This window comes from Vigna angularis, chromosome 1, assembly GCF_016808095.1.
Source record: "Vigna angularis cultivar LongXiaoDou No.4 chromosome 1, ASM1680809v1, whole genome shotgun sequence".
Classification (NCBI taxonomy): domain Eukaryota; kingdom Viridiplantae; phylum Streptophyta; class Magnoliopsida; order Fabales; family Fabaceae; genus Vigna; species Vigna angularis.
This window is the reverse complement of record NC_068970.1, coordinates 37,277,853-37,298,934: the sequence shown is the minus strand read 5'-3', so window position 1 is coordinate 37,298,934 and position 21,082 is coordinate 37,277,853. Positions and strand designations below refer to the sequence as shown.

Genomic DNA, 21,082 nt, shown 5'->3' with positions numbered 1-21,082 from the left:
AACAACACAAGAAGGAAAAAGGTTTCAATTTTGAATAATATAAAACTTGCTTAGCTAGTTTTTAGATTGGCTTTGATTTTTGTGTAATACATTCTTTAAGACAACTAAAGACATCAGATGTAATTAAAGAACTGGTGTTATTCTATGTTACAAGACTGAAATTTGTAAAAGTATCTCGATTGTAAAATGCTGAAGAACATAACTTGGACTTCTGGGTTGAATTGGAGGGATGCAATGTCATTAACCTACAATTTCCTTATATCTAACTGTTCCCTTAATTAAGTTAGTATTACGCTCTACTATTAAGAATTCACTGATTATTTAAAAATAATGCTTAATTTAGAAAAGACCTAAACTTCTAAATGTCTAAGCCCTTGTCTAAGGGATAACTTAAGCTCTAAAAATACAGTTAAGATGTCAATATAATTTTGTAAGGATAACTAAGAGTGATCTCTTTAATATTTTTGTACAAAAGAAGAATATGAAGAGTAACTAATAATATAGGTTGTGTATGAATAAAGAAAAATAAAATTAACCCATGTATAAGTTTAGAGAATCTGATTTAATTTTTATTTTATATTATTTGTCTGTAGTGAAAGTATGAAAGTAATTTAATTTGACTTGTAGTGGTATAAATATTGTTGAGCTAGAAAGATGTTAGTTGAGAAGGTTTAACACAAAACATAAATCTCGTAGAAGTCTAGAAAATGGAAATGTGATCTATAAGAAAGATGAAGTGAAAGAAAAGAAAAAACCAACGGTCAGAAATGTTGCCCTAATGATGGCCAAGTTGGCTACATGACCTGCACTTGCATTAGCTTCCCTGAATATTTGACAGACTATACAACAAGAGGATCTTCCTAATCTCTTCAATTTCATTATTTGCCCCTATAGATATTTTTTTTCAGAACTATGTCTGTAAGTGCAATAATTATAATTCACAACAAAACATAGACAGTAACATATACTTCGCTCATAAATATCTCTGCACCACTTTGAACTAATTCAAAGTAATGGACCAAAACATGACTTGATAATTTATAAATCAAACATAATGAATACAAAACTATAATATATTCACATTTTCTTAAGTTTTTAATCGATATTTTGATTGATATTGTGATTTTTTATGATAATTACTTCAAAAAATATATTTATTATAATTTCTAACTGGCCGATAATGTAAATGAAAATATAATATATTATAAAATGTTTAAAATTAATATATTTCATTAGTAGTATAATAAAAAAATAACATTAATACAAAAATTACATGATTAATAATTGAAATAATTGAGTATATATTTGAATTTTCTAATTATCATTATATATATTTATTACAAATAAAATTAATACGCATTTTTGAAAATTACACTAAAAACTCAAATATATATTTAATAACCTTAAACAAAGAAAAATACCGAAATTATGTTACTCATTTTACCAAACAAACTCTTACCCAAAAATTTAAAAAGGATTTTATAGAGGTTTCCTTCTTTTACATCTATAAATTTTCAGTTTCTCTTTTAGAGAGAGATATATAAGAGGAAACAATTAGGGTGGATACGTATATTAAATTGGAAGTTAGGCCAGAAGAAGTATTTTAATATGGTAGATGAATGTTATGTGCAGCTTGAAGCTCTAATTACGCGTCTAGCAATGTCAGATATAGTGTTTGGTGAATGAAAACCAGAGACATGTTGATTCTAATTGTACAAATATGCAGCAGCTTGTGCAATAATTTTAAGCTTCAAACTTATTACACAATCAAATTGAGCATTTAATATAGTGGGGTTTGCAAGTTTGCATAACCATATCAGCAACTTTATTATTTCCCATCTTCATTTACTGCCTTGTCTGCTGAGATATAAAATATATATATATATATATATATATATATATATTCTAAGAGTTTTCTTAAAAGAACTCAATATATTTAGTTGGCCTAAGGGGACTTCATCATTACTTAGATCAAGAAATAATTTATTTATCACCTATCTAATTTATGTACTACAAAATACTCAAAATAATTAGTTAAAATTCATTTATTTAATTTTACACATATTTAATAATTTATTATTTATTTTTTAAAAATCAATAGATCTTTTCTTAGTACTTTTATTAAAACTAAAAGATGTTATTAAATTTTTTGGATTCTAGCACGTTTTAAAACTAAAAAAATTATCTTTTATTAAGAAGATTTTTTTTTCTATTTTTTTGTTATCTCTTTATATTCTTAAAATTTTCATCATGTGTTAGTTGTTCTTCTTATTCTTATAGTAGTGTGAAAATAAGAGCGAGGTTGTGTAGAAAAGATGGGAGAGAAAAGGGCAAAAGAATGGTGAGTAAGAAGAGTTTGAGAAGGTATTTATTGAGTTGATACACTCAATTGCAATTTTCATTCTTCAATGTTTGTTCTTCAAGTATAAAGTATGAGTACTAATCAACATTAACACAATAAAGAAATTTTTTGTTTGTGTTAACAACTATGTACATTAAGATGACTTTTGATGCATATGGCAGAAATCAAACCCTCACTAAGATGACTAAAGAAATTATTTATAAGCTTCTATTCAAAATTATTGGAACAAATTTGGATGTGCTTAAAAAAAAATTTTAATCTTGGTTTTACATATCTTCTTACACATAAAACAAAAGAACCTAAATCTCATCAAGTATAATGCTCAACATATTTGATTTGCTTACTTACCCATGTTTTCTTTTAAGGTGAAAAAACAATATCTAAGGAAAAAAAATGTCACTCAATTATGTTCATTAAGAAAATAAACTATGCAATTAACAATGTTTTCTTAAGTTATTTAAAGTATTTTAATTATTATTACAAATAATCGAAAATATATCATAATAAACTAGACTTATTTTAACAAATTTTTGAAAAGTATAATAATAAACTAAACTTACTATATTTAAAAAAATGTATCATAATAAATTGAATTTTGTTATTCGTATATTATTATAGTAAATCAGACTTTTGCAACTTTATAGAAAGGACAAACTTTTCTATTACTTTTACAAATATAACGTCAGCATACCTATAATAATAAGCTCATTTTACCAGTCATGAAAATATTCTACAATATTCTACAGTAGTGTTCTTGACCATTTTTAGTGGTACCCATGTTCAACTATGATAAATATATTAATTTGATTATAACAATTATTTTATTATTTTACATTAATAATGTTAACGCATTAACTTTCATAGCATTACAGCTAACATACTTATTAATCATACGTTAATACTGAGAAATAAAATTATTTTCAGGGTCCAATTAACGTATTTAGTAAATAGTAGGTATCAAAATTTGGAAGCACCAAAAAATTTTGAAAATACTAAAAAAACTTATTTAAACTCAGTTGTACATGTGTGAAGTACTTAGAGACGCCTCCAATTTTCATACACACTGTAACGTTACACTGAATGGCTCAGTTCAGTCGCATTTTGTTTCTATTTTATTCTTTTAAATGATATTTAACTTTGTACGAACAAAAGCCTAAAAAGAATATGATAGAGGTCACTGGGTCTAATACACCATGCACTAACTGAAAAAAGAAAAACAAAGGGACAAACTCATTGAAGAATAACCGAAATGAGAGAGACACAGATGACGTAAGGGCAGTACGAATAATCCTTTGGATGACATGCTTAATGCTATTTAAGTGTAATTTATAATTTTTTTCTGGGTTTTTTTATTTTGTATTGTGTTTCTAAAATATATTAATACAAACATATTTTTATATTTTATAACAGGTTAATTCTTTTAATATATCAAAAATATAATATTCTAAAAATATAGTAGAGGATAATACAAAAAAATTCCACAGAAAAACTAGACTCATTCAAGTGTTGACTCTCATTATAATTACACTTTCATCACATTCTCTCACATTACAAGATTATCTAGTTTATATTAGAGTCAAAAGGCAAATTATTTAATGTGTTAATTGTTTGAAAGTTAAATACAATTTTATCTTAATACATTTGATCCTTCACGATATAGGGTTTCATCTTTATTTTAATATAAACTTCATTTTAAGACAAAATCATGTACATATACAATTAATTTATAAATTAATTTTATGAGATTTGATTATAGTTCAAATCCACTTTTTCTAGAGTTTCTCTTAATCTATATTATATCTATCCGATCTAAAAGCAGTATCAACATAATCTAAAACATCCAATAATAGAGAGTCTATTATGATAATAATAACCTTTGAAATATTGAAAATAAGATGTTATAATTGTGTTTGAATTATTACTTAAAGGAATATAAATACGTATTCAATCAATATCCCTTATTGAAACACTGTATTATTATTATTATTATATTTTCCATTCACCTTATAAACTATTTGTCAAACTTTGATAAGAAATTCATACAAGTAAACTTTTTCCCTTACCTTTTGTTTTACTTTATTTTCCTATCTCTTATTTTCACTCTTCATCCAAAGAAAGGTTTAAGCAGAAGATAAGAAGATACGTGAAAAGAGAAGTTTGTTGGGTTGATGCATTGTATCTCGATATCTAAGAAATCACATGCACTGACAACGGCGGCGCATTGGCGGGACAATGGCAGAACCGTGTTGCCGACACGGATGGCACGAAGGCATAATAATCAATCAACCACTATATAATATACTTCCTTAATTCCTTAGATTTTTAGGTTACTTGCACGTAATTTGCTGAACAACTCAAGGACAACCTCAGTTTCTTTCACCAATACACAATCCAAAATTTCAACACACATCACAAACTTACACTATTTATTTTGTCTCTACTCTCTGTCTTTATTTTTTGTAATTGTGTATAAACTGCTCCCTATTAAATGCATTCCAACTTGCACCACAATCACTTGTAATTTTAATGGTTTTGTGCTATCATATCTATGTGCGTGACTAACAGGTCCACCACATCTATCACCAAGTTTCGTGCACAATTATTTGGTTGCGTGTTCACACATGCCTTTCAGAAAAAAAAAAAAAAAATAACAAGTCACTATTGCCTTTATATGCCAGTACTTTAACTTTTTTTAATTACTTTTCAAGATGAAATTGTTTGAATATATATCTTAAATATCAATGAGTTAAGCCATCATTAATCTTCTGAATTAGTGGGTTGAATTGAGAGTTTAATAAATTTAATCACATAATTTTATGATACCTCCTATATTCAACACCAACGCTGACCGTTAAATAGGTAGGACTAAAAGGGATGGGAAATGGAAATGTGAAACACAAGGGAGTGCATAAAAAGTACAGTATGATGAGGGGGTGAAAGAATGGAACAATGGATAAGGGGTAGTTTTGAAAGAAAAAAACTGTGGAGTACCAAGAGAAAAAGATCGGGTGTAGATAGCATTATTTTCTTTATTTTTTGGGTCGTGTGTATTGGAGTGACATTGGACTATATTTTTATTTTCAGTTCCACCATCTCATCCTACACCTTCAATTTTAAAAAATATCCTTAATTAATTAAGTGATTATTTATTAATTTTATTTTTATTAGTTTTTTCTCTCTCCAACATTGATTACACCTCTGTACCCACCCTGCACCTCCTTTCATGTATTAAGAAATCCTGTACCACCCATTTGAATTGCACATCTGATTATCTTTTCTCCTCTTTAATGTTAAAATTATATTCCTTATAAATTAATTATTGTTATATCAATTTATATTTATTTTAAAATTTATATAAGAGTTTATAACGTAATTATATAATTTTTAATTGATATAAATTTAAATGCATGAATTTATTAAAATTAATAAAACTAATTTAGAATAAATAAAATCGAACATGTGCTTATCGAATATGAAAATCCGATTATAAGTGTTTCGGTTATATCCGATGCTTTTATAAGATGTCATGTGGAGATTAAATCAGATAAGTATTTCCGAAAACGAGTTTCTTTTTCTCAATTGAATAAATCCCTGAAAAGAAAATAATCAAAGAAAGTGGAAATGGGCTATGGAAGATTTCTGGATTAGAGAAATAAATATTTGAATTTATACGGAAAAGATTTAAACACCCTTCACATCAATCAGGGTCGACACCGTTACGATCATTATTACCGCTTCCATCATTACCCAAGAAAAGAGGAATGAAGGGGAAAAAAAAAAAAAACTTGTCCCAAAATATTCTTTCCCGAAAATATTTTATGTGCTCCAAAAAAGAAAATCCGAAACATATTTTTATAGGAGTATTTAGGAAAATTTATTTCAGAAGATATGTATTTGATAAAATTTGTTTTAAAAATCTCATTTCGAAAACTAATTCTAGAATATGTTTAATACGTTATGAAAATTACATTTTGGAAATTGTTTTCTGAAAATTTCGGAAATCACTTTTAAAGAGAATAAAATAGTTATTTTGAATATGAGGGGGTGTTCAAAGAAATTGTGGGATGCAGGAAGCAAAAGCCGTTTATCAAAGGAAGTGGGCAATGTCTAAAGTGTTGCCTATAAATACGTAACGAGAAAATATAGCAATTCATAGTTTTTTATATATCAGAGCATGAAAACATTTTTGACAAAACTTTAAGAGTAATCCTCAGTCAAGGAGGTTTGAACCATATTATAGAAATTCTTTATTGATGGAGAAACGATAAAAAAAAATTATGAGTGCATGAATCAATAATTTAGAGGAGGTTAAGAAGGAACAAAGAATCTACTTCAAGACTTTACGTAGAGAAAACACAAGATACTGGAGGTAAGGAATATTAGTAGAGAAACTAGATAAAGTAAGTAACTTTATAATAATAATTATTATTTAATAATATTATTTTTTTACTTTATTATTATTATTAAAACTAATATAAGTTTTTTCTGGAATCGATTCTCTTTTTTCTTGGAATCAATTCCATCATATGATAGTGTATATAGTTTTCATGCATGTTTTTTCAGGAATAAGAATAATTTTTCACGCTAAATACTTTCAAATCTCTATTGCATTGAGAAGATGAAAAAAATCATCTCTTTTCCTTATTACTTCTAAATAACTTGAGACAAACATAAATGTAATTGTTAATCTGTCCACGCTAATATTAGTAAACAGTAAAATGACCCTAAACAAACACAATCTTAATTTCTTAGAGGATTTGGCTTGACTTGGGTTAGGAGATGATTATGCTATATTGTTCTTCTAAGAAAGGAAACAAAGTGACAAGAATGGAGAAAGAAACGAACAAAAAAGAAAATTAGAATCTAACAACAATATTTGATTTGTTTTTTAAGTCAAAGAAAGGAGTCAAACATGTTCTTAAATTTATTTTCCTCTCATAAGATTAAAAAAACATCAGTAAAAGATCAAAATCTTTTATTTCAATAACTTATAAAGCACATAAATTAATTGTTAGAGGATACATGTTGACTAAATTCACTTTTTAATATTATTTGTGTACAAATTAAATTGAAAAATAATAAATGAAAAACTATTCAATTTGCTTGATCTTGAATTCATAAATTGATCCTTAAATATTTAGTTTTTCATGGATAAAGAACACAAAACACAATAAAGAATAATTAAAAAAACAAAAAAAAAATGAGAAAAAAATAGGAAAAAAGAAAAACTAAAACTCTTAAATTTAATAAATGATTTTTGTCTCTAAATTAAGAGTATATTTAGGATTTGTATAGGCTTTGAAAACGGAAAGAAAAATGGATCTAATCATAAAGCTCTAATTTCAAAAAGTTTAAGCTAATAAACACAAAATCTAATCCACGTTGTTTATTTACAAAATTTCATTAAATATGTCTCATCTTCAAAAAAAAAATCATAAAACATAGAAGAGAGCTTCAAACCTAGCAAACCATATGTCCATTTTGAAGCCTTGAAAATATGTAATTAAATTAAATAAGAATTATTAAAATATAATATCTATAAATAAAAGTTATAGTTAAAACGATGGAAAGTTAGATGAACTGAAAATACTAACATTAAAGCAAATATGTATAATAAACCCAATTTATTATTATTGAAATGAAATAAATTATTAAAAATAAAACATATGGAAAGTGTAATGTAATAAATAGTAAGAGAAAAAAGAAATATATATATATATATATATATATATATATATATATATATATAATTTTGTCCTACAATGTATAATTCAAAATAAGTCTTTAAAATCTTCGGCCTTGTCACATCATTATATCTATTGAGGATTTCATTCTTTTGCAAACAAAAATGGATTGAAAAAAATGTATTAAAAATTTAAATTTTAACATAATCATTATGACAAATGGAAAACATGTGTCTACAACAACAAACTTCAATAGTAAAAAAATATTAAAAATGATCAATCTCATTAAGTGGTTCATGATAAAGTTCCTAACAAAAGAAGCATAAGGACATTAATCCAATTACACTTGTCATAAAATACACAGTTTTCTTCAATATTCTTTGTTGTGTATATGTTCTTCAATGCAAGATTCAAACGCAAAGTGTCTACAAAATTTTGAGAAATGAAGTTTCAATTATCATTCTTGCCCTTTCACACATAAGAGCATTATCTATCATAGCTTGGAGAATATTTTCCCCTTGTTTAATAGCATCTAGATATGCAATACTTATTTTTAAATTTCATCATAAGTCTCAACAAACAACTTTTAAGAAAATAGGAACCCTAAACTTGTGATCATACAAGTAATTAAAGGTATTATTTGAGAATTTATCAATTCATAAATATTATGCTAACTTTTTTTTCAAGTTGATTTAATTAATGTGACTAACCCAATTTTTTCTCGGGCCCAACCCATTCAATTGGTTTTCAATTATCTTTTTAATACATTCTGATTTGCAACTAGCCACTAAGAATATAATAAAAGGACCCACACCAAAAATTCATTGATCTAGCTACGATCAAAGACCTAACATTTCACCATAAACCTTAACCTTTTAGGGATTTCTCATCACTTACTTGGTACCAACGAAGAAAAAAAAAACAACGAAGGGAATAAAAAGTGATGAAATAGAGCCCATCAATGGACCTCTTAGTGGAGGAATGATAGACAGCAAGAAAAACTAGAGGATGAGAAACTAAAGGCTAAAAGGTCCTTACACATCAAGCTAAGTTGGCAATCAGAGGATTGTTTAACCCTCGACAAGTGTAACCGAATTGTATCAAGTAATAAAATTGGTAAGACCAAGTATCGTTCTCCCAAAGAATTCACAACCTAGACAGTTATGTGATTTGTTGATTATTTAAGACTTGTATAACCAATTCTTGTAAATTTTAAATGCAAAATACTGAAAAGTAAATATGAATGCATGTATTGATCAATGGGCAAGAAGAAATAGAACACGTGGTATGAAATATATGAATGAATATGTTGTTGAGGTTTATCAATTTCATCCTATCCACTCTCATGTATTCTAGAATTCATCTTTCTTCATTAATTGTTAATGCCACTTTCTAAATTACCTTAAACCTGATGTCTCGGCGAAGAAAACCTAATCATAATCACTAGTTTACAATGTCTTGTCTCCCTAGCAATTACTCATGCATTATAAAGCACAGAAGCTTAAAGCCAACCAACCATCATACTCCTATGTCTAGGTTTATACTACTATTGAGAGAGATTCCCCAGATCTATATTTCCCCGTATGTGTCCATATCGACAAAATCAATAATCATGACATCGAATGAGTTAAACAATGCAAGCTTAGAGCAAAGAGGAAAAACCCTAACAATTAATGAAAGAAAGCATGTATCTTTAAAAGATCTTGAAGAACAAATTCAATACATGAGAGCTTTAAAGGATTACATTGATTCCCCCAACAACAATAAAGGTTTAGTTCACCATATTCATGGTGAAACTAGATGACATACAATGAAGGAGTGAAAGATAAAACCCTAGAAAGGTGAGAAAGGAGCTGTGGCATCCAAAATCCTCCTCCAAGGGGTGAAAGAGTGTGTTTCTGCTTCGTTCCAGCCAAAGATGTCTAACCTAGGTCGACTAAAACCTTATATAGTATTCTAAAAATTATAGAAAAGTAAGCCCAAGCCCATAAAAATGGCTCTCAGCGGTATTTACCGCTGAGCGGTAAGTGCGTGTCTTCTATTTTTGCCCCTCAGCTGCTGATTTTCCCCTCAGCGGTGATTTCGGCACCTGAAAATTAGCGCTCAACGGTAATTTCCGCTCAACGCAACTTTTTCTGCACTCTGGTTAACTTTTCTGCATTCTGGTTGATTGATCGACTTTTCTGGTTGACTTTTCTGCATTCCAACCATTCGGTACTTTAACTCTTCTTTCAAATCATTCCACTAACCTACAAAATCAAAGGAATCTAGCAAAAAACTGTTAAATTCACCTTCAACTCTCTTATTCACAAAAATAAAGCAAAAACATGAGTTAAAGCAAGTTTCTAAGTCAAAAAGGGTTGATTGATTATCAAAATTAAGTATAAAAATAACAGTTTTTCAACTGTTATCAAGGATCTCTCAACGCAAGCAGAGAGTCGCCTAACGAAAGACACATGCTCTTCACATTTAACATTATGGACTGCATGCACCCAACACAAGAGAGTTGCGCCCAACGCCAATGATACTCTAGAAGGGCCACATTTTTAATGCCTTGTGTATATGTGTATAAACACATTAGAAACATGCTTCCAATTATCTTATGATCTGTGGGGTGTAGCAGATGATCAACTATGGTTGTTACTCGTGCAAGGGGCCTGAATTCACTATAAATTCATCACTCTTTGTATTAGCCACTTTTGAAGCTTTGTTGAGATTATTCCAGCTTCTTTCTTACTTGAGTGTCACCCTAGGTCCTTTTCAGTCCTCTCTAGCTTCCTTCCTTAGTCAGGTTGGTTGTATGATCCATTAGCACCATACACGCACCATTCTTCATCTCTTGCTTCACCATTCTCTCATTTTCCACTACACCATTACTTTGAGTTTTTGTTTCCACTGACTGCATCTAGAGTATGGTTGTTCGAGCACCCTTGAAGTTGGCCATCAAAAGGCACTTTTAAGAAAGGAGATGGAGACAAAACAGACAACGGTGACAATAATGGCATAGGCACATTTCTCCTACTTTTGGTAGTGATTCAAGCAACAAATACGGTAGAGATCAAACTATAAATTTCAAACTTTGACGTGTCTTTCTCCTTGTTTCGTAAGGGAATTTAGAACAGGACACGATAAGGACGAAAACTCTACACAACGAACCAAAAACAAAAACCTAGGATGTAAACAAATAAAAGATAAAACTAATATATTTAACATTCTTCCTCAAGCTAGTGCATACAAATAGTATGTACCAAGCTTTTTACTAATATAATCCATAAAAAACTTAGTGAAAATATCTGTTTCAGGTAACAAAAATATTTTTTTTAAAAGAATCTTAAATCTCGATACCATGTTAATACAGTGAAAACTATGTAGGTAATTATCTCTCTTAAATTGAATATATACTTATTATAATAAAAGAAACGTGGATTAAATTTGAAATATAAAAAAAAATTAATAACAAATTAACTAATAATAAAAAATAAAAATAATATATCTAACACGAATAATAAATATGTTGTAAGTAGTTAAAGAAATTATAATGAAGTATTATTATTTAATATGAGTATCTAACCATCAAACACTAACAAGAGTCTTCACAGTAAGAAAAAGAGAGGGTTTAAGGGAGGTTCTTCGAAAAACTTAAAATACTTTAATTTTTAAATGAATGTGTTTCTCTCACTCTACTCTCCTATTTTCAACGTGGAATGTTTAAAAAAGAAATTAAAAAATGAAATTATATGCCACTGTGTAAAAAGTTATAAAAATTTAATATTCAATCTATCATTTTCCTAAACTAAATTAATATTCACGAATCATGAGGGGTTGGTTTGCATTTTTCAACGTCAAACGCTAAAGAGTGAAAAGAAAAAGAGAAAAAGAATAAGTGAAATTAAACGACCGTTACACTGGGGAAAATTTTGAAACAGGGAACTCCATTTGAAAAGAGATGCCAAAGGGTTGCTGTTGATAGACCAAAAAGCCGGAGTTGGAAATGGCAGCAGAAGAAGATGAGCAGTTGCAACAACTCAGATCCAAAGCCACGGAGCTTTTCATCAGAGAAGAATGGAATGCCTCGATCGAAGCCTATTCCCATTTCATCACCCTTTGCACCCAAACGCTCTCCCATTCTCTCCCAAACCAAAAGCTTCGCAGATCCCTCTGCATAGCTTTGTGCAATCGCGCAGAAGCGAGGTCCAAGTTGAAGGACTTCCACTGCGCCCTTCGGGACTGTGACCACGCTTTGGAAGTCGATGCCGCGCATTCGAAGACCCTTTTGTGCAAAGGTAAGATCTTGCTCTGCCTCAACCGGTATGCTTCCGCTCTTGAGTGCTTCAGAACCGCCACGCTAGACGGAAACGCTGAAAGCGTAAGTGGGTACTTGGAGAGGTGCAAAAGTTTGGAGCTTTTGTCCAAAACCGGGTGTTTGGATCTTTCGGATTGGGTTTCAAATGGGTTTCGAGGGAAGCTTCCAGAGCTTGCAGAGCACATTGGTGCCGTGGAGATTAGAAGATCTGAGATCAGTGGGAGAGGATTGTTTGCAACGAAGAATATTGATGCTGGGTCGTTGATCTTGGTCACCAAGGCAATTGCCATGGAAAGGAGTATCATAATGGGAGGGGTTCAGGATCTGAGTGAGGATGCACAGTTGGCAATGTGGAAGAATTTCATTGACAAGGTTTTTGAGTTTGTTGGGAAGTGTCCGAGAACAAGGGGTTTGATTAATAGGTTGTCAAGTGGGGAGAATGAGGAAGAACTTGAGGTGCCTGATGTGGGTCTCTTTAGACCTGAGAATGTGGAGAAGGATGGTGAAGTTGAGGTTGATGTTGATATGGTTAAGTTGGTTGGTATATTGGATGTGAATTCTCTGACAGAGGATGCTGTTTCGGCCAATGTGTTGAGGAGGGGCAATGATTGTTACGGTGTTGGCCTGTGGCTGCTCCCTTCCTTGATAAACCACTCATGTTGTCCCAATGCAAGGAGGTTGCATGTTGGGGACTACTTGGTGGTTCATGCTTCTAAGGATTTGAAGGCTGGGGAGGAGGTGACTTTTGCTTATTTTGACCCTTTGTGTGGTTTGAGCAAGAGGAAGGAGATGTCTGTGAATTGGTGTATTCATTGCAAGTGCAAGAGGTGTAGGTTTGAGGGGGAAGTGTTCCCGAAACAAGAAATAAGAGAGATTGAGATTGGTCTTGAGAGAGGGATGGATGTGGGGGGTGTGGTGTTCAAGTTGGAGGAACAAATGAAGAGGTTGAAGGTAAGGGGTAAGGAGAAAGGGTATTTGAGGGCATCATTTTGGGAAGCTTATTCTCAGGCTTATAGGACAGAGAGGGCCATGAAGAGGTGGGGAAGGAAGATTCCTACTGCTGAGGCTGTGGTTGATAGCATCACTGATGTGGTTGGAGGAGATCACAGGCTGCTTAAGTTTGTGATGGAGGAGTTCAAGAAAAATAGTGGTGGAGTTGTTGAGAGGGACAAAGTTTTCAAGATGGCAAAACAAGTGTTTGGGAAGGTAGTGAAAAAGCAAGCAATGAAGACACTTCTGCAACTCTGCATTGCTGATTAAGTGAATCTTTTAATCACTTTCTACTTACTGATTCTTCTTCCTTTTGTTGCTATTGTTAATTTTTTTAAACTCTATCATTGTTTCATCTTTCTCTAATTGCTGTAAACATCAAGTTTCCAGCCACCATCTACTCAAGTTGTCACAGTTGCTCATCTTTCCATTATGTAAATCAATGGTATCAATAATTTTTGGACATTATTGCATACCACTTATCCTTCTGTGTAACATTTGTTATCTAGTGGGATATTCTAAAAAGAAAAAAAAATGTTATCTTGTTGTAACTTTGGCCATTTAAGTATGAAAAAAAAAATGTATAAAATTATTATTTAATTTAATTTATGAAGATCTATATTTGATTTAAATAACTATGTTGACATATTTTTTATAATAATTTTAATTTATTTTCTTTATTATTGTATTTACACGAATTCTTTTTTTTTTTTTGTAGTAAAAACTAGTGTTGTTGAAATGGATTATAGTCATTATGGGATTGATGAGTTAATAAGGTTGATTTAGCCATTCACTTAATTATAAATTTTTTTTCAATTAAAAAATAATTTATTTTCAATTAAAAAATATTTTTTTTTAATTCAAATCTAAATAAATTTCAATTAAAAATGATGTTAAACTCTAGACAACTCAAAATAAATAAAAAATATTATACAAAATCTACAATATTTTGTTGTTTTGAAGTATCTTACCTATCATACAAATAAAAAAGATTGTTAACTAATAAATTAAAAAAATTAGGTGATTTGGTGAACCAATTTTACTTACCACGGTTTCAACCTAAATGAGTTAGGTTCTTAGTACGCAACTCTTGATAAACCATATTATTTCATGGATTCCAATCCATTCTGACACATCACATGTTTACTTTTTTTTCTCATAATAATAAGAAATAATAAAATTATTATTACTATTATAATTATAAAATTAAATAAAAATAATTTTATAATTTTATTGTAAATATTTTTTATTTATTTTGTAGGTAGTGTAACATCCCAGATTATATAGAAATATAATGTAGTAGGTCCACATTTTAATATAAGAGAACAGTTAGAGTAGACTTGCAAATAAGTTGTTAAGCTTACAGTCATCCAAAATAAGCCATAATTTAAAAACTTCCTACTTAACAGGGTATTTCAAAACAATATAACTCAATTAAGAAAGGGTTAAATATGTTTTTCATCCTTTAAGTATGACACGATTTTGGGTTTAGTCTCTATTCGAAACTTTGATGGTTTTTAGTCCTCATAGTTTTAAAACTCTTAATATTAGTCCTTAAAATTGGACGGCGTTAACTTTTAGTAGATGTGGCAAACGGCAAGGCCACGTCTTATGCCAGCTTGCCTCTTTACTCTCTGCCACGTTGCTTGTGTCGTTCGTCTTCTCCTGCAGAGCAGAACCTCCATCGGAACAGTCGCTCAGTCCAAGGCGTCACCGGCGACACCAATCGCCACCCGGGACCATTGCCAGCCGCGGCGTCGATTTCTCCCTCCATGTCGTTTCTCCGCGCGCGAGAGAAGCTCTCTCGTTCCTCCGCCGCATAGGTTACTGGATTGAATTGTCATCTAGGTTAGCTGTAAGGACAAATTAGATTGAAAATTTCGACATTGAATGTTGTAAGTGATGTTCGAGATCACTGAGCATCCATCTGTACTGTAACTTCCCCCAGAACCTATTGGGTCCTGCGCTCCTCCCATAAACATTTTCGACTTTTGGTGTATTACCATGGATCCCTCCCAGATAACGCGCGTAAGGCGATCTGGGAACACGGACCTGGGGGGCAAATGCCTCCTGATCCTATCTGCCCTACGGGAGAACATCAAAAGAAAACTGTGTCATGGAATCCCGGGGTCGCAGCATGTATTCCAAATTTCCCGAGTAAGTATGCTACTACTGGCCTTTCTCCGTAATACCTTACGTACCAACATTTTGATTTACGCTTTCAAAATAAGGGTCCTGCGTCGGAGACCTTCTATATGAAGGAACTGACCATTCCGTTGAGGGAAACCGTAGGTTGATTCGGACGAGGCTTGTGGAGTTATAGTAAGACAGATTGAGTAGGAAAAGGATTGGTAAAAAAAAACCATACATCCCGATCCCTACTCGGCGACAAGAAGGCGGACATTGATACAGAAAGTGGGTTGGCTTGCCTGAGAGAGTGGCGCCTCCTTTCGTTACGGTTCCACCACCGTCTTCACCGACCCCATCAGGAAGTGGAAGAAGAAGTGGGTCCACTTCACTCCCTCTTCCTCACCCAGTAACACCAACACCAACAACAACGCTCACGCTCCTGCCAATTCCAACGCTTCCTCTCTTCTCCTCTTGCGCCAGTGGACCCCAACCACTGACGATGACACTGTTGCCACCTATGAGCCTCCTAGGAGGAAGTTTCGTTACACCCTTGTATGTCTCTCTCTGTCCCTGTCTTTTCTGGTTTACCCTTTTGAATTTTGGGGTGAATATTTAATTGGGGTTTTGTTTTGTGGTGAAAATTTTCCAATTTTGTTCTTGCGCTGTGTTGATGGAGTGTGGTGTTTAAGTGGGTTTGGATTTTTGCTCTGTAATGAAGGAGTGAGTTGGGGTTTAGGGATGTGATAGAGAGGGAAGAAAACAGAGAAAAGGAAGTACACATTAAAGATTAAAGTTTGTGGCTCGCGGAGGCTGGGCTCCCTCAGGCAGCGATTGACGGAGGAACGAGAGAGCTTCTCTCGCGCGCGGAGAAACGTCAAGGAGGGAGAAATCGACGCCGCTGCCGGCAATGGTCCCGGGTGGCGATTGGTGTTGCCGTCGACGCCTTGGACTGAGCAGCTGGTCCGATGGAGGCTTTGCTCTGCTGGAGAAGACGAACAACACAAGCAACGTGGCAAAGAGTGAAGAGGCAAGCTGGCATAAGTCGTGGCCTCGCCGTTTGCCACATCTATTAAAAGTTAATGCCGTCCAATTTTAAGGACTAATATTAAGAGTTTTAAAACTATGAGTACTAAAAACCATCAAAGTTTCGAGTAGGGACTAAACCCAAAATCGTGTGATACTTAAGGGACGAAAAACATATTTAACCCATTAAGAAATTCCTAAACAAACTAGGCAGCAACATCATCTCCCTCTAAAGCCTGCTCCAAAGGCACCTCATCCACCTCTGCTCACATCTAAGTGGATGGTTATTGCAAAAGAAAATCATACCCAAGCAAAACACAAACACAGAAGCAAGGGTGAGCTAGATATGCAAAAATCATGTTATAACAATCACATACAACATGCAAGTTTAATTCAAAGTTAATGAACCATACAACATCACTTGTTACACTTTACACTTGACTCGTCCGGACTTGGAATGACTGCCGAGCTATGGCGGGTCATGCACTCGTGGTGGTCTCTATTGCTTTGCAAAGCCATTGCCAGTGGGTTTCACCCTACCACACTCACGAGGTTAGTCCGTTATCACTCACCTTGGGCCATACTGGAAGCACCCAAGACTAGGACCTCCTGCTACTCCTCACCACATGGATCAATCCTCTCTACTTGAGAATGAAAGACCATTGGAGCGTCAGAAAAACCCCCAAGACTGAGCTACAATGCAGATCATTCTAAACACTAAGGGCACCACCATGAATCTTCTCGAAGATCATGGAATTACGTCCAATGATATAGGGCACCACCATGTAACCTCCCTTTGAGATCCATGGAATTACGTTCAATAACATAAGGCACCACCATGTAACCTCCTTTGAGATACATGGAATTACGTCCATCAACCATACTTTTAAAACCACATACTTTCAATCACCAAACATGTCTCATACACTCACATACTTTCAATATAATCACATTACCACCATCATACTATGAATTCCAACATTCCAAACACTTAATTCAACCAAAACAGGAGCAAAAGAGAACTCTGGACTCAGAGGATTCGCACAACGCACCCTATTCGCAAGGCAAGACAAGAGGATCTCGCACAGCGCACCCCTTAATTCGCATAGCGAATTAACTCGCAGCATGCACCAGACTTCCAACCTCTCGCATAGCGCACCCAGGTCGCTATGCGAGAGCCTAGACAGAGACTACCCCTCCCAAAGAATCGCTATACGCCCAAACTCGCCCTTCGAATTAAAATAGTAGTTGTTCCAGACCATCACAGTCGCATAGCGACAAGATTCGCTAGGCGAATCCATAAACAGAGAACAATACCCTCTGGTCATTCGCACGGCGTACCAGCTCACACAACGAATGACCTAGACAGTGAGCACCCTCCACAAGGTCTCGCTATGCAAGCCAGCTCGCATAGCGACTCTGCATCCTCTGCAGAACGCAAATTCTACATAATTAGGCACTCACACACGCCCTTACCATTTCTAGGCCTCTTATCCACTTTCTAACACCCCTAATTCTTGTATTACACCTAATTAAACTTGTCTAGATGATTATAAACATTTATATAGTGATTATTAATTGATTAAGACCCAAATTCCTTCTTAAAACACTAATTTCCTCAACTTAGGGGCTCAATTCCAATTCTACCATTTCTAACATGTTGTAGTCCAGTTTTATGTTCCTAGCAAGTCAAAATTGACCTATCTGAGCTACCTAAACAGCCCAAACACACACAAGATCTCCAATACCCAAAATCGCTACCTCACTACCTCCGATTTGCCCCAAAACACTAGAGTTTCACTTGACCCCTTATCTAATCACCTTCATAACATCTCTACCTCACCAATGAACCCAATCACAACAATACATTTTCCCCAGATCAATTTACAACATCAATTCACAGTTCCACGTTTACCCATACAGATGCATACAAAACAAGGTCACTTTAAACACAAACTTGTTCATCAAACAACAAAATATTATAGATTTCAGCACATGCATTGTTCATACAACCCATAAAAAAAGTATCTAGCTCCCCTTACCTTGGAGTAACTTGACTGGACAGTTCCTCCACGCTTTAGATAACCAAAAGACCCTAAAACAGCCTACAACTTCAGATGGGTGAAAAGGAACCCCACCAAAAACAGAAATCAGCAAGGATGGAAGCTAGGGAACACATGCAAGAGGAACAATACTTGCATGTGTTAGAAAGCACATAAATTATAAGGAATAGGAGGGACCACTTACCAATACAAACACAACAAAATGATGGTGTACCAGCAAGTCCTTGACGCCAGACTTAATTAGGTATCACCTGATTGTTGCACAGAAGAGTTGAGAAGGAAGGAAGTCTAGAGAGAAAAGGAGTGGAAGAGAGAAGGCAGAGAAGAAGAACTAGGGCTCTAAAGAGTGAAAAAACTTTTCTCAGAAAATGAAGGGTCTTGAGTCCAAGTTTTAGAGTATCATTACTTTATTATTAAGGACTCAACCTCATTGTTTGTTGCCACTTGTCCACTCCAAAAGTTGACTTGTTCCAGTCTTTTGCAGGTAATTTTATAATTTAGAAAATAATTAAATTAAAAAAAGAATTCAATAAAAAATAAAATTAATAAAATAATTATTTTAATTTAAAAAAAAATATTTAAAAGATAAAATTGGAAAATAAATATCAACATAAAAAAAGAATCATCTTATTCGTAATTATAAATATGATAAAATATTATTAAAAATATATCTAATTTAATTTATAAGTATTATTTTTTTTATTAAAATTATGTCTTTTCTTTAATAAAACTGTTAATGAAATAAAATCTGTTGATATATAATAAATACTTGAACACACGTAACAAAACTATTTTCATAAAATAAAATAAGATAATCTAAATTTATTTTTTCATGAATATTTTACGCAATACCTTTTTTTAAAAATTAAATAATTTACATACAATTAATATATTTTAATTACTTATAGAATTATTTAAATCAATTTTAACTTTCTAAAATTAGTGTTTAAAAGTAGTTTTAGACAAATAATTACATATTTCTTACGCTTTATAGATAAATATTCAAGATTTTATTTTAAAAAGATAAATTTTAAATAAAATTATATATATATATATATATATATTATAAAATCATATAATAAATAAAAAGTTTTCTTGTAACAATTACAAAAATGTATACTTAAAACAGTGAATGAATATTTTAGTTTTAACAACTTCAATATTTTTATTAATATAAAAAAATCAAGTGAATAATTTTAAAATAAATATAAAAAAGTTTATAATTAGTTATTAAGAAAATGTTTTAAACATAAAAGAACATCATTTAGGTGAGAAATTAAATTATTTTTACTAAAAGATTGACTTCAATAGTTAATAAAACAATAATTTGTATCCCATATTTTATAATTTTAATTATATATTTTAAAAAATAATTTATAAAAAATAAATAAAAATATTAATTATAAAATATTAGAGATGGTGTGTGAGAAAAGCGTTTTTTACTAGAAAAAATAAAATATAACATATAGTATTTAGTTTTTATATGATTATAGTTATATATAAAAGACATAAGATTGTAAGTTGTTGTTAAATTTAACATAATAGTTGTTTTGAATGTAACTTAAACTGGAATTGTTTATTTGTTACTTTGTGGAGGAAATACAATAAATTTTAGATTTAGTACCCCCTTTCTCGTAATTCCACTTATGCATGGTGAATTAATCTAATGTTGAATCATATGCATATTACTGAAATTGTTTACACAATTTCAATAATATTGAATGATCATTTCGATTGTTTTTGTATTCAAGGTGTGAGTCTATCTCATTCAAGAAGTTTTACTTTTTTTAATTTATTAAACATATAAATTTTAAAAAATATATCTAAAATTTCACGAAATTTTGTCAGCATTTCGCATTGATTTTTAGTTAAACGAAATGAATGTGATTACAAATCACAATCAAATATGCACCCGAAGATCAATACAAAACATAACTGCAAATTTTCATGAAATTTAAGACATGTATATTAAAATTTATATATATTGATAAACTATGAAAAAGTTATTACTCTTCTTAGACTGTCTAACCAGATAATTCAAGATTCAATACTTGTAAATTATTATTATCATCTTCTCTCTATTCATTTGTAAAAAGTACATTTGTTGACAAAAATGTAGAAATAGTAAATAATTTTTGTATTGAATCTTAAACGGGAAACTAAGGCTAATTCACAACAACATTATATTCAACCAAACAAATACTTACATATGCAACCTAAAATATATCAAGAAAACAATATATTCAAGAAAACAAATAATTACATGTTCATATTAAAAGGAAAATTTTAAGAATAGGAACTTGGGAGCATGAAAATCGGTCAACTATAGAGAATGTCCGCATTTAAGAAGCTATAAAACCTCACCACAAAAATACAATATCTGGACAAAAACAAACAACACATTAATTACTATCATGATTCCTAAAGTTTATTTCGTCACCAAATCAACCAATTTAATACAAACAATTCAAAATCATATTCCCTAATTTCTATATCCCTAATTCAAAAATCTACACCAATTTACATT

General features: G+C 31.7%; 1 protein-coding gene across 1 annotated transcript; it reads left to right on the top strand.

The window, feature by feature from the left end:
- The first annotated feature begins 11,841 nt into the window (after window positions 1–11,841).
- On the top strand, window positions 11,842–13,802 carry LOC108334881 (methyltransferase FGSG_00040). The gene has a single exon (XM_017570811.2). The coding sequence runs from the start codon at window positions 12,038–12,040 to the stop codon at window positions 13,607–13,609; it is 1,572 nt and encodes a 523-aa protein (XP_017426300.1). The 5' UTR covers window positions 11,842–12,037; the 3' UTR covers window positions 13,610–13,802.
- The last annotated feature ends 7,280 nt before the right edge of the window (window positions 13,803–21,082 follow it).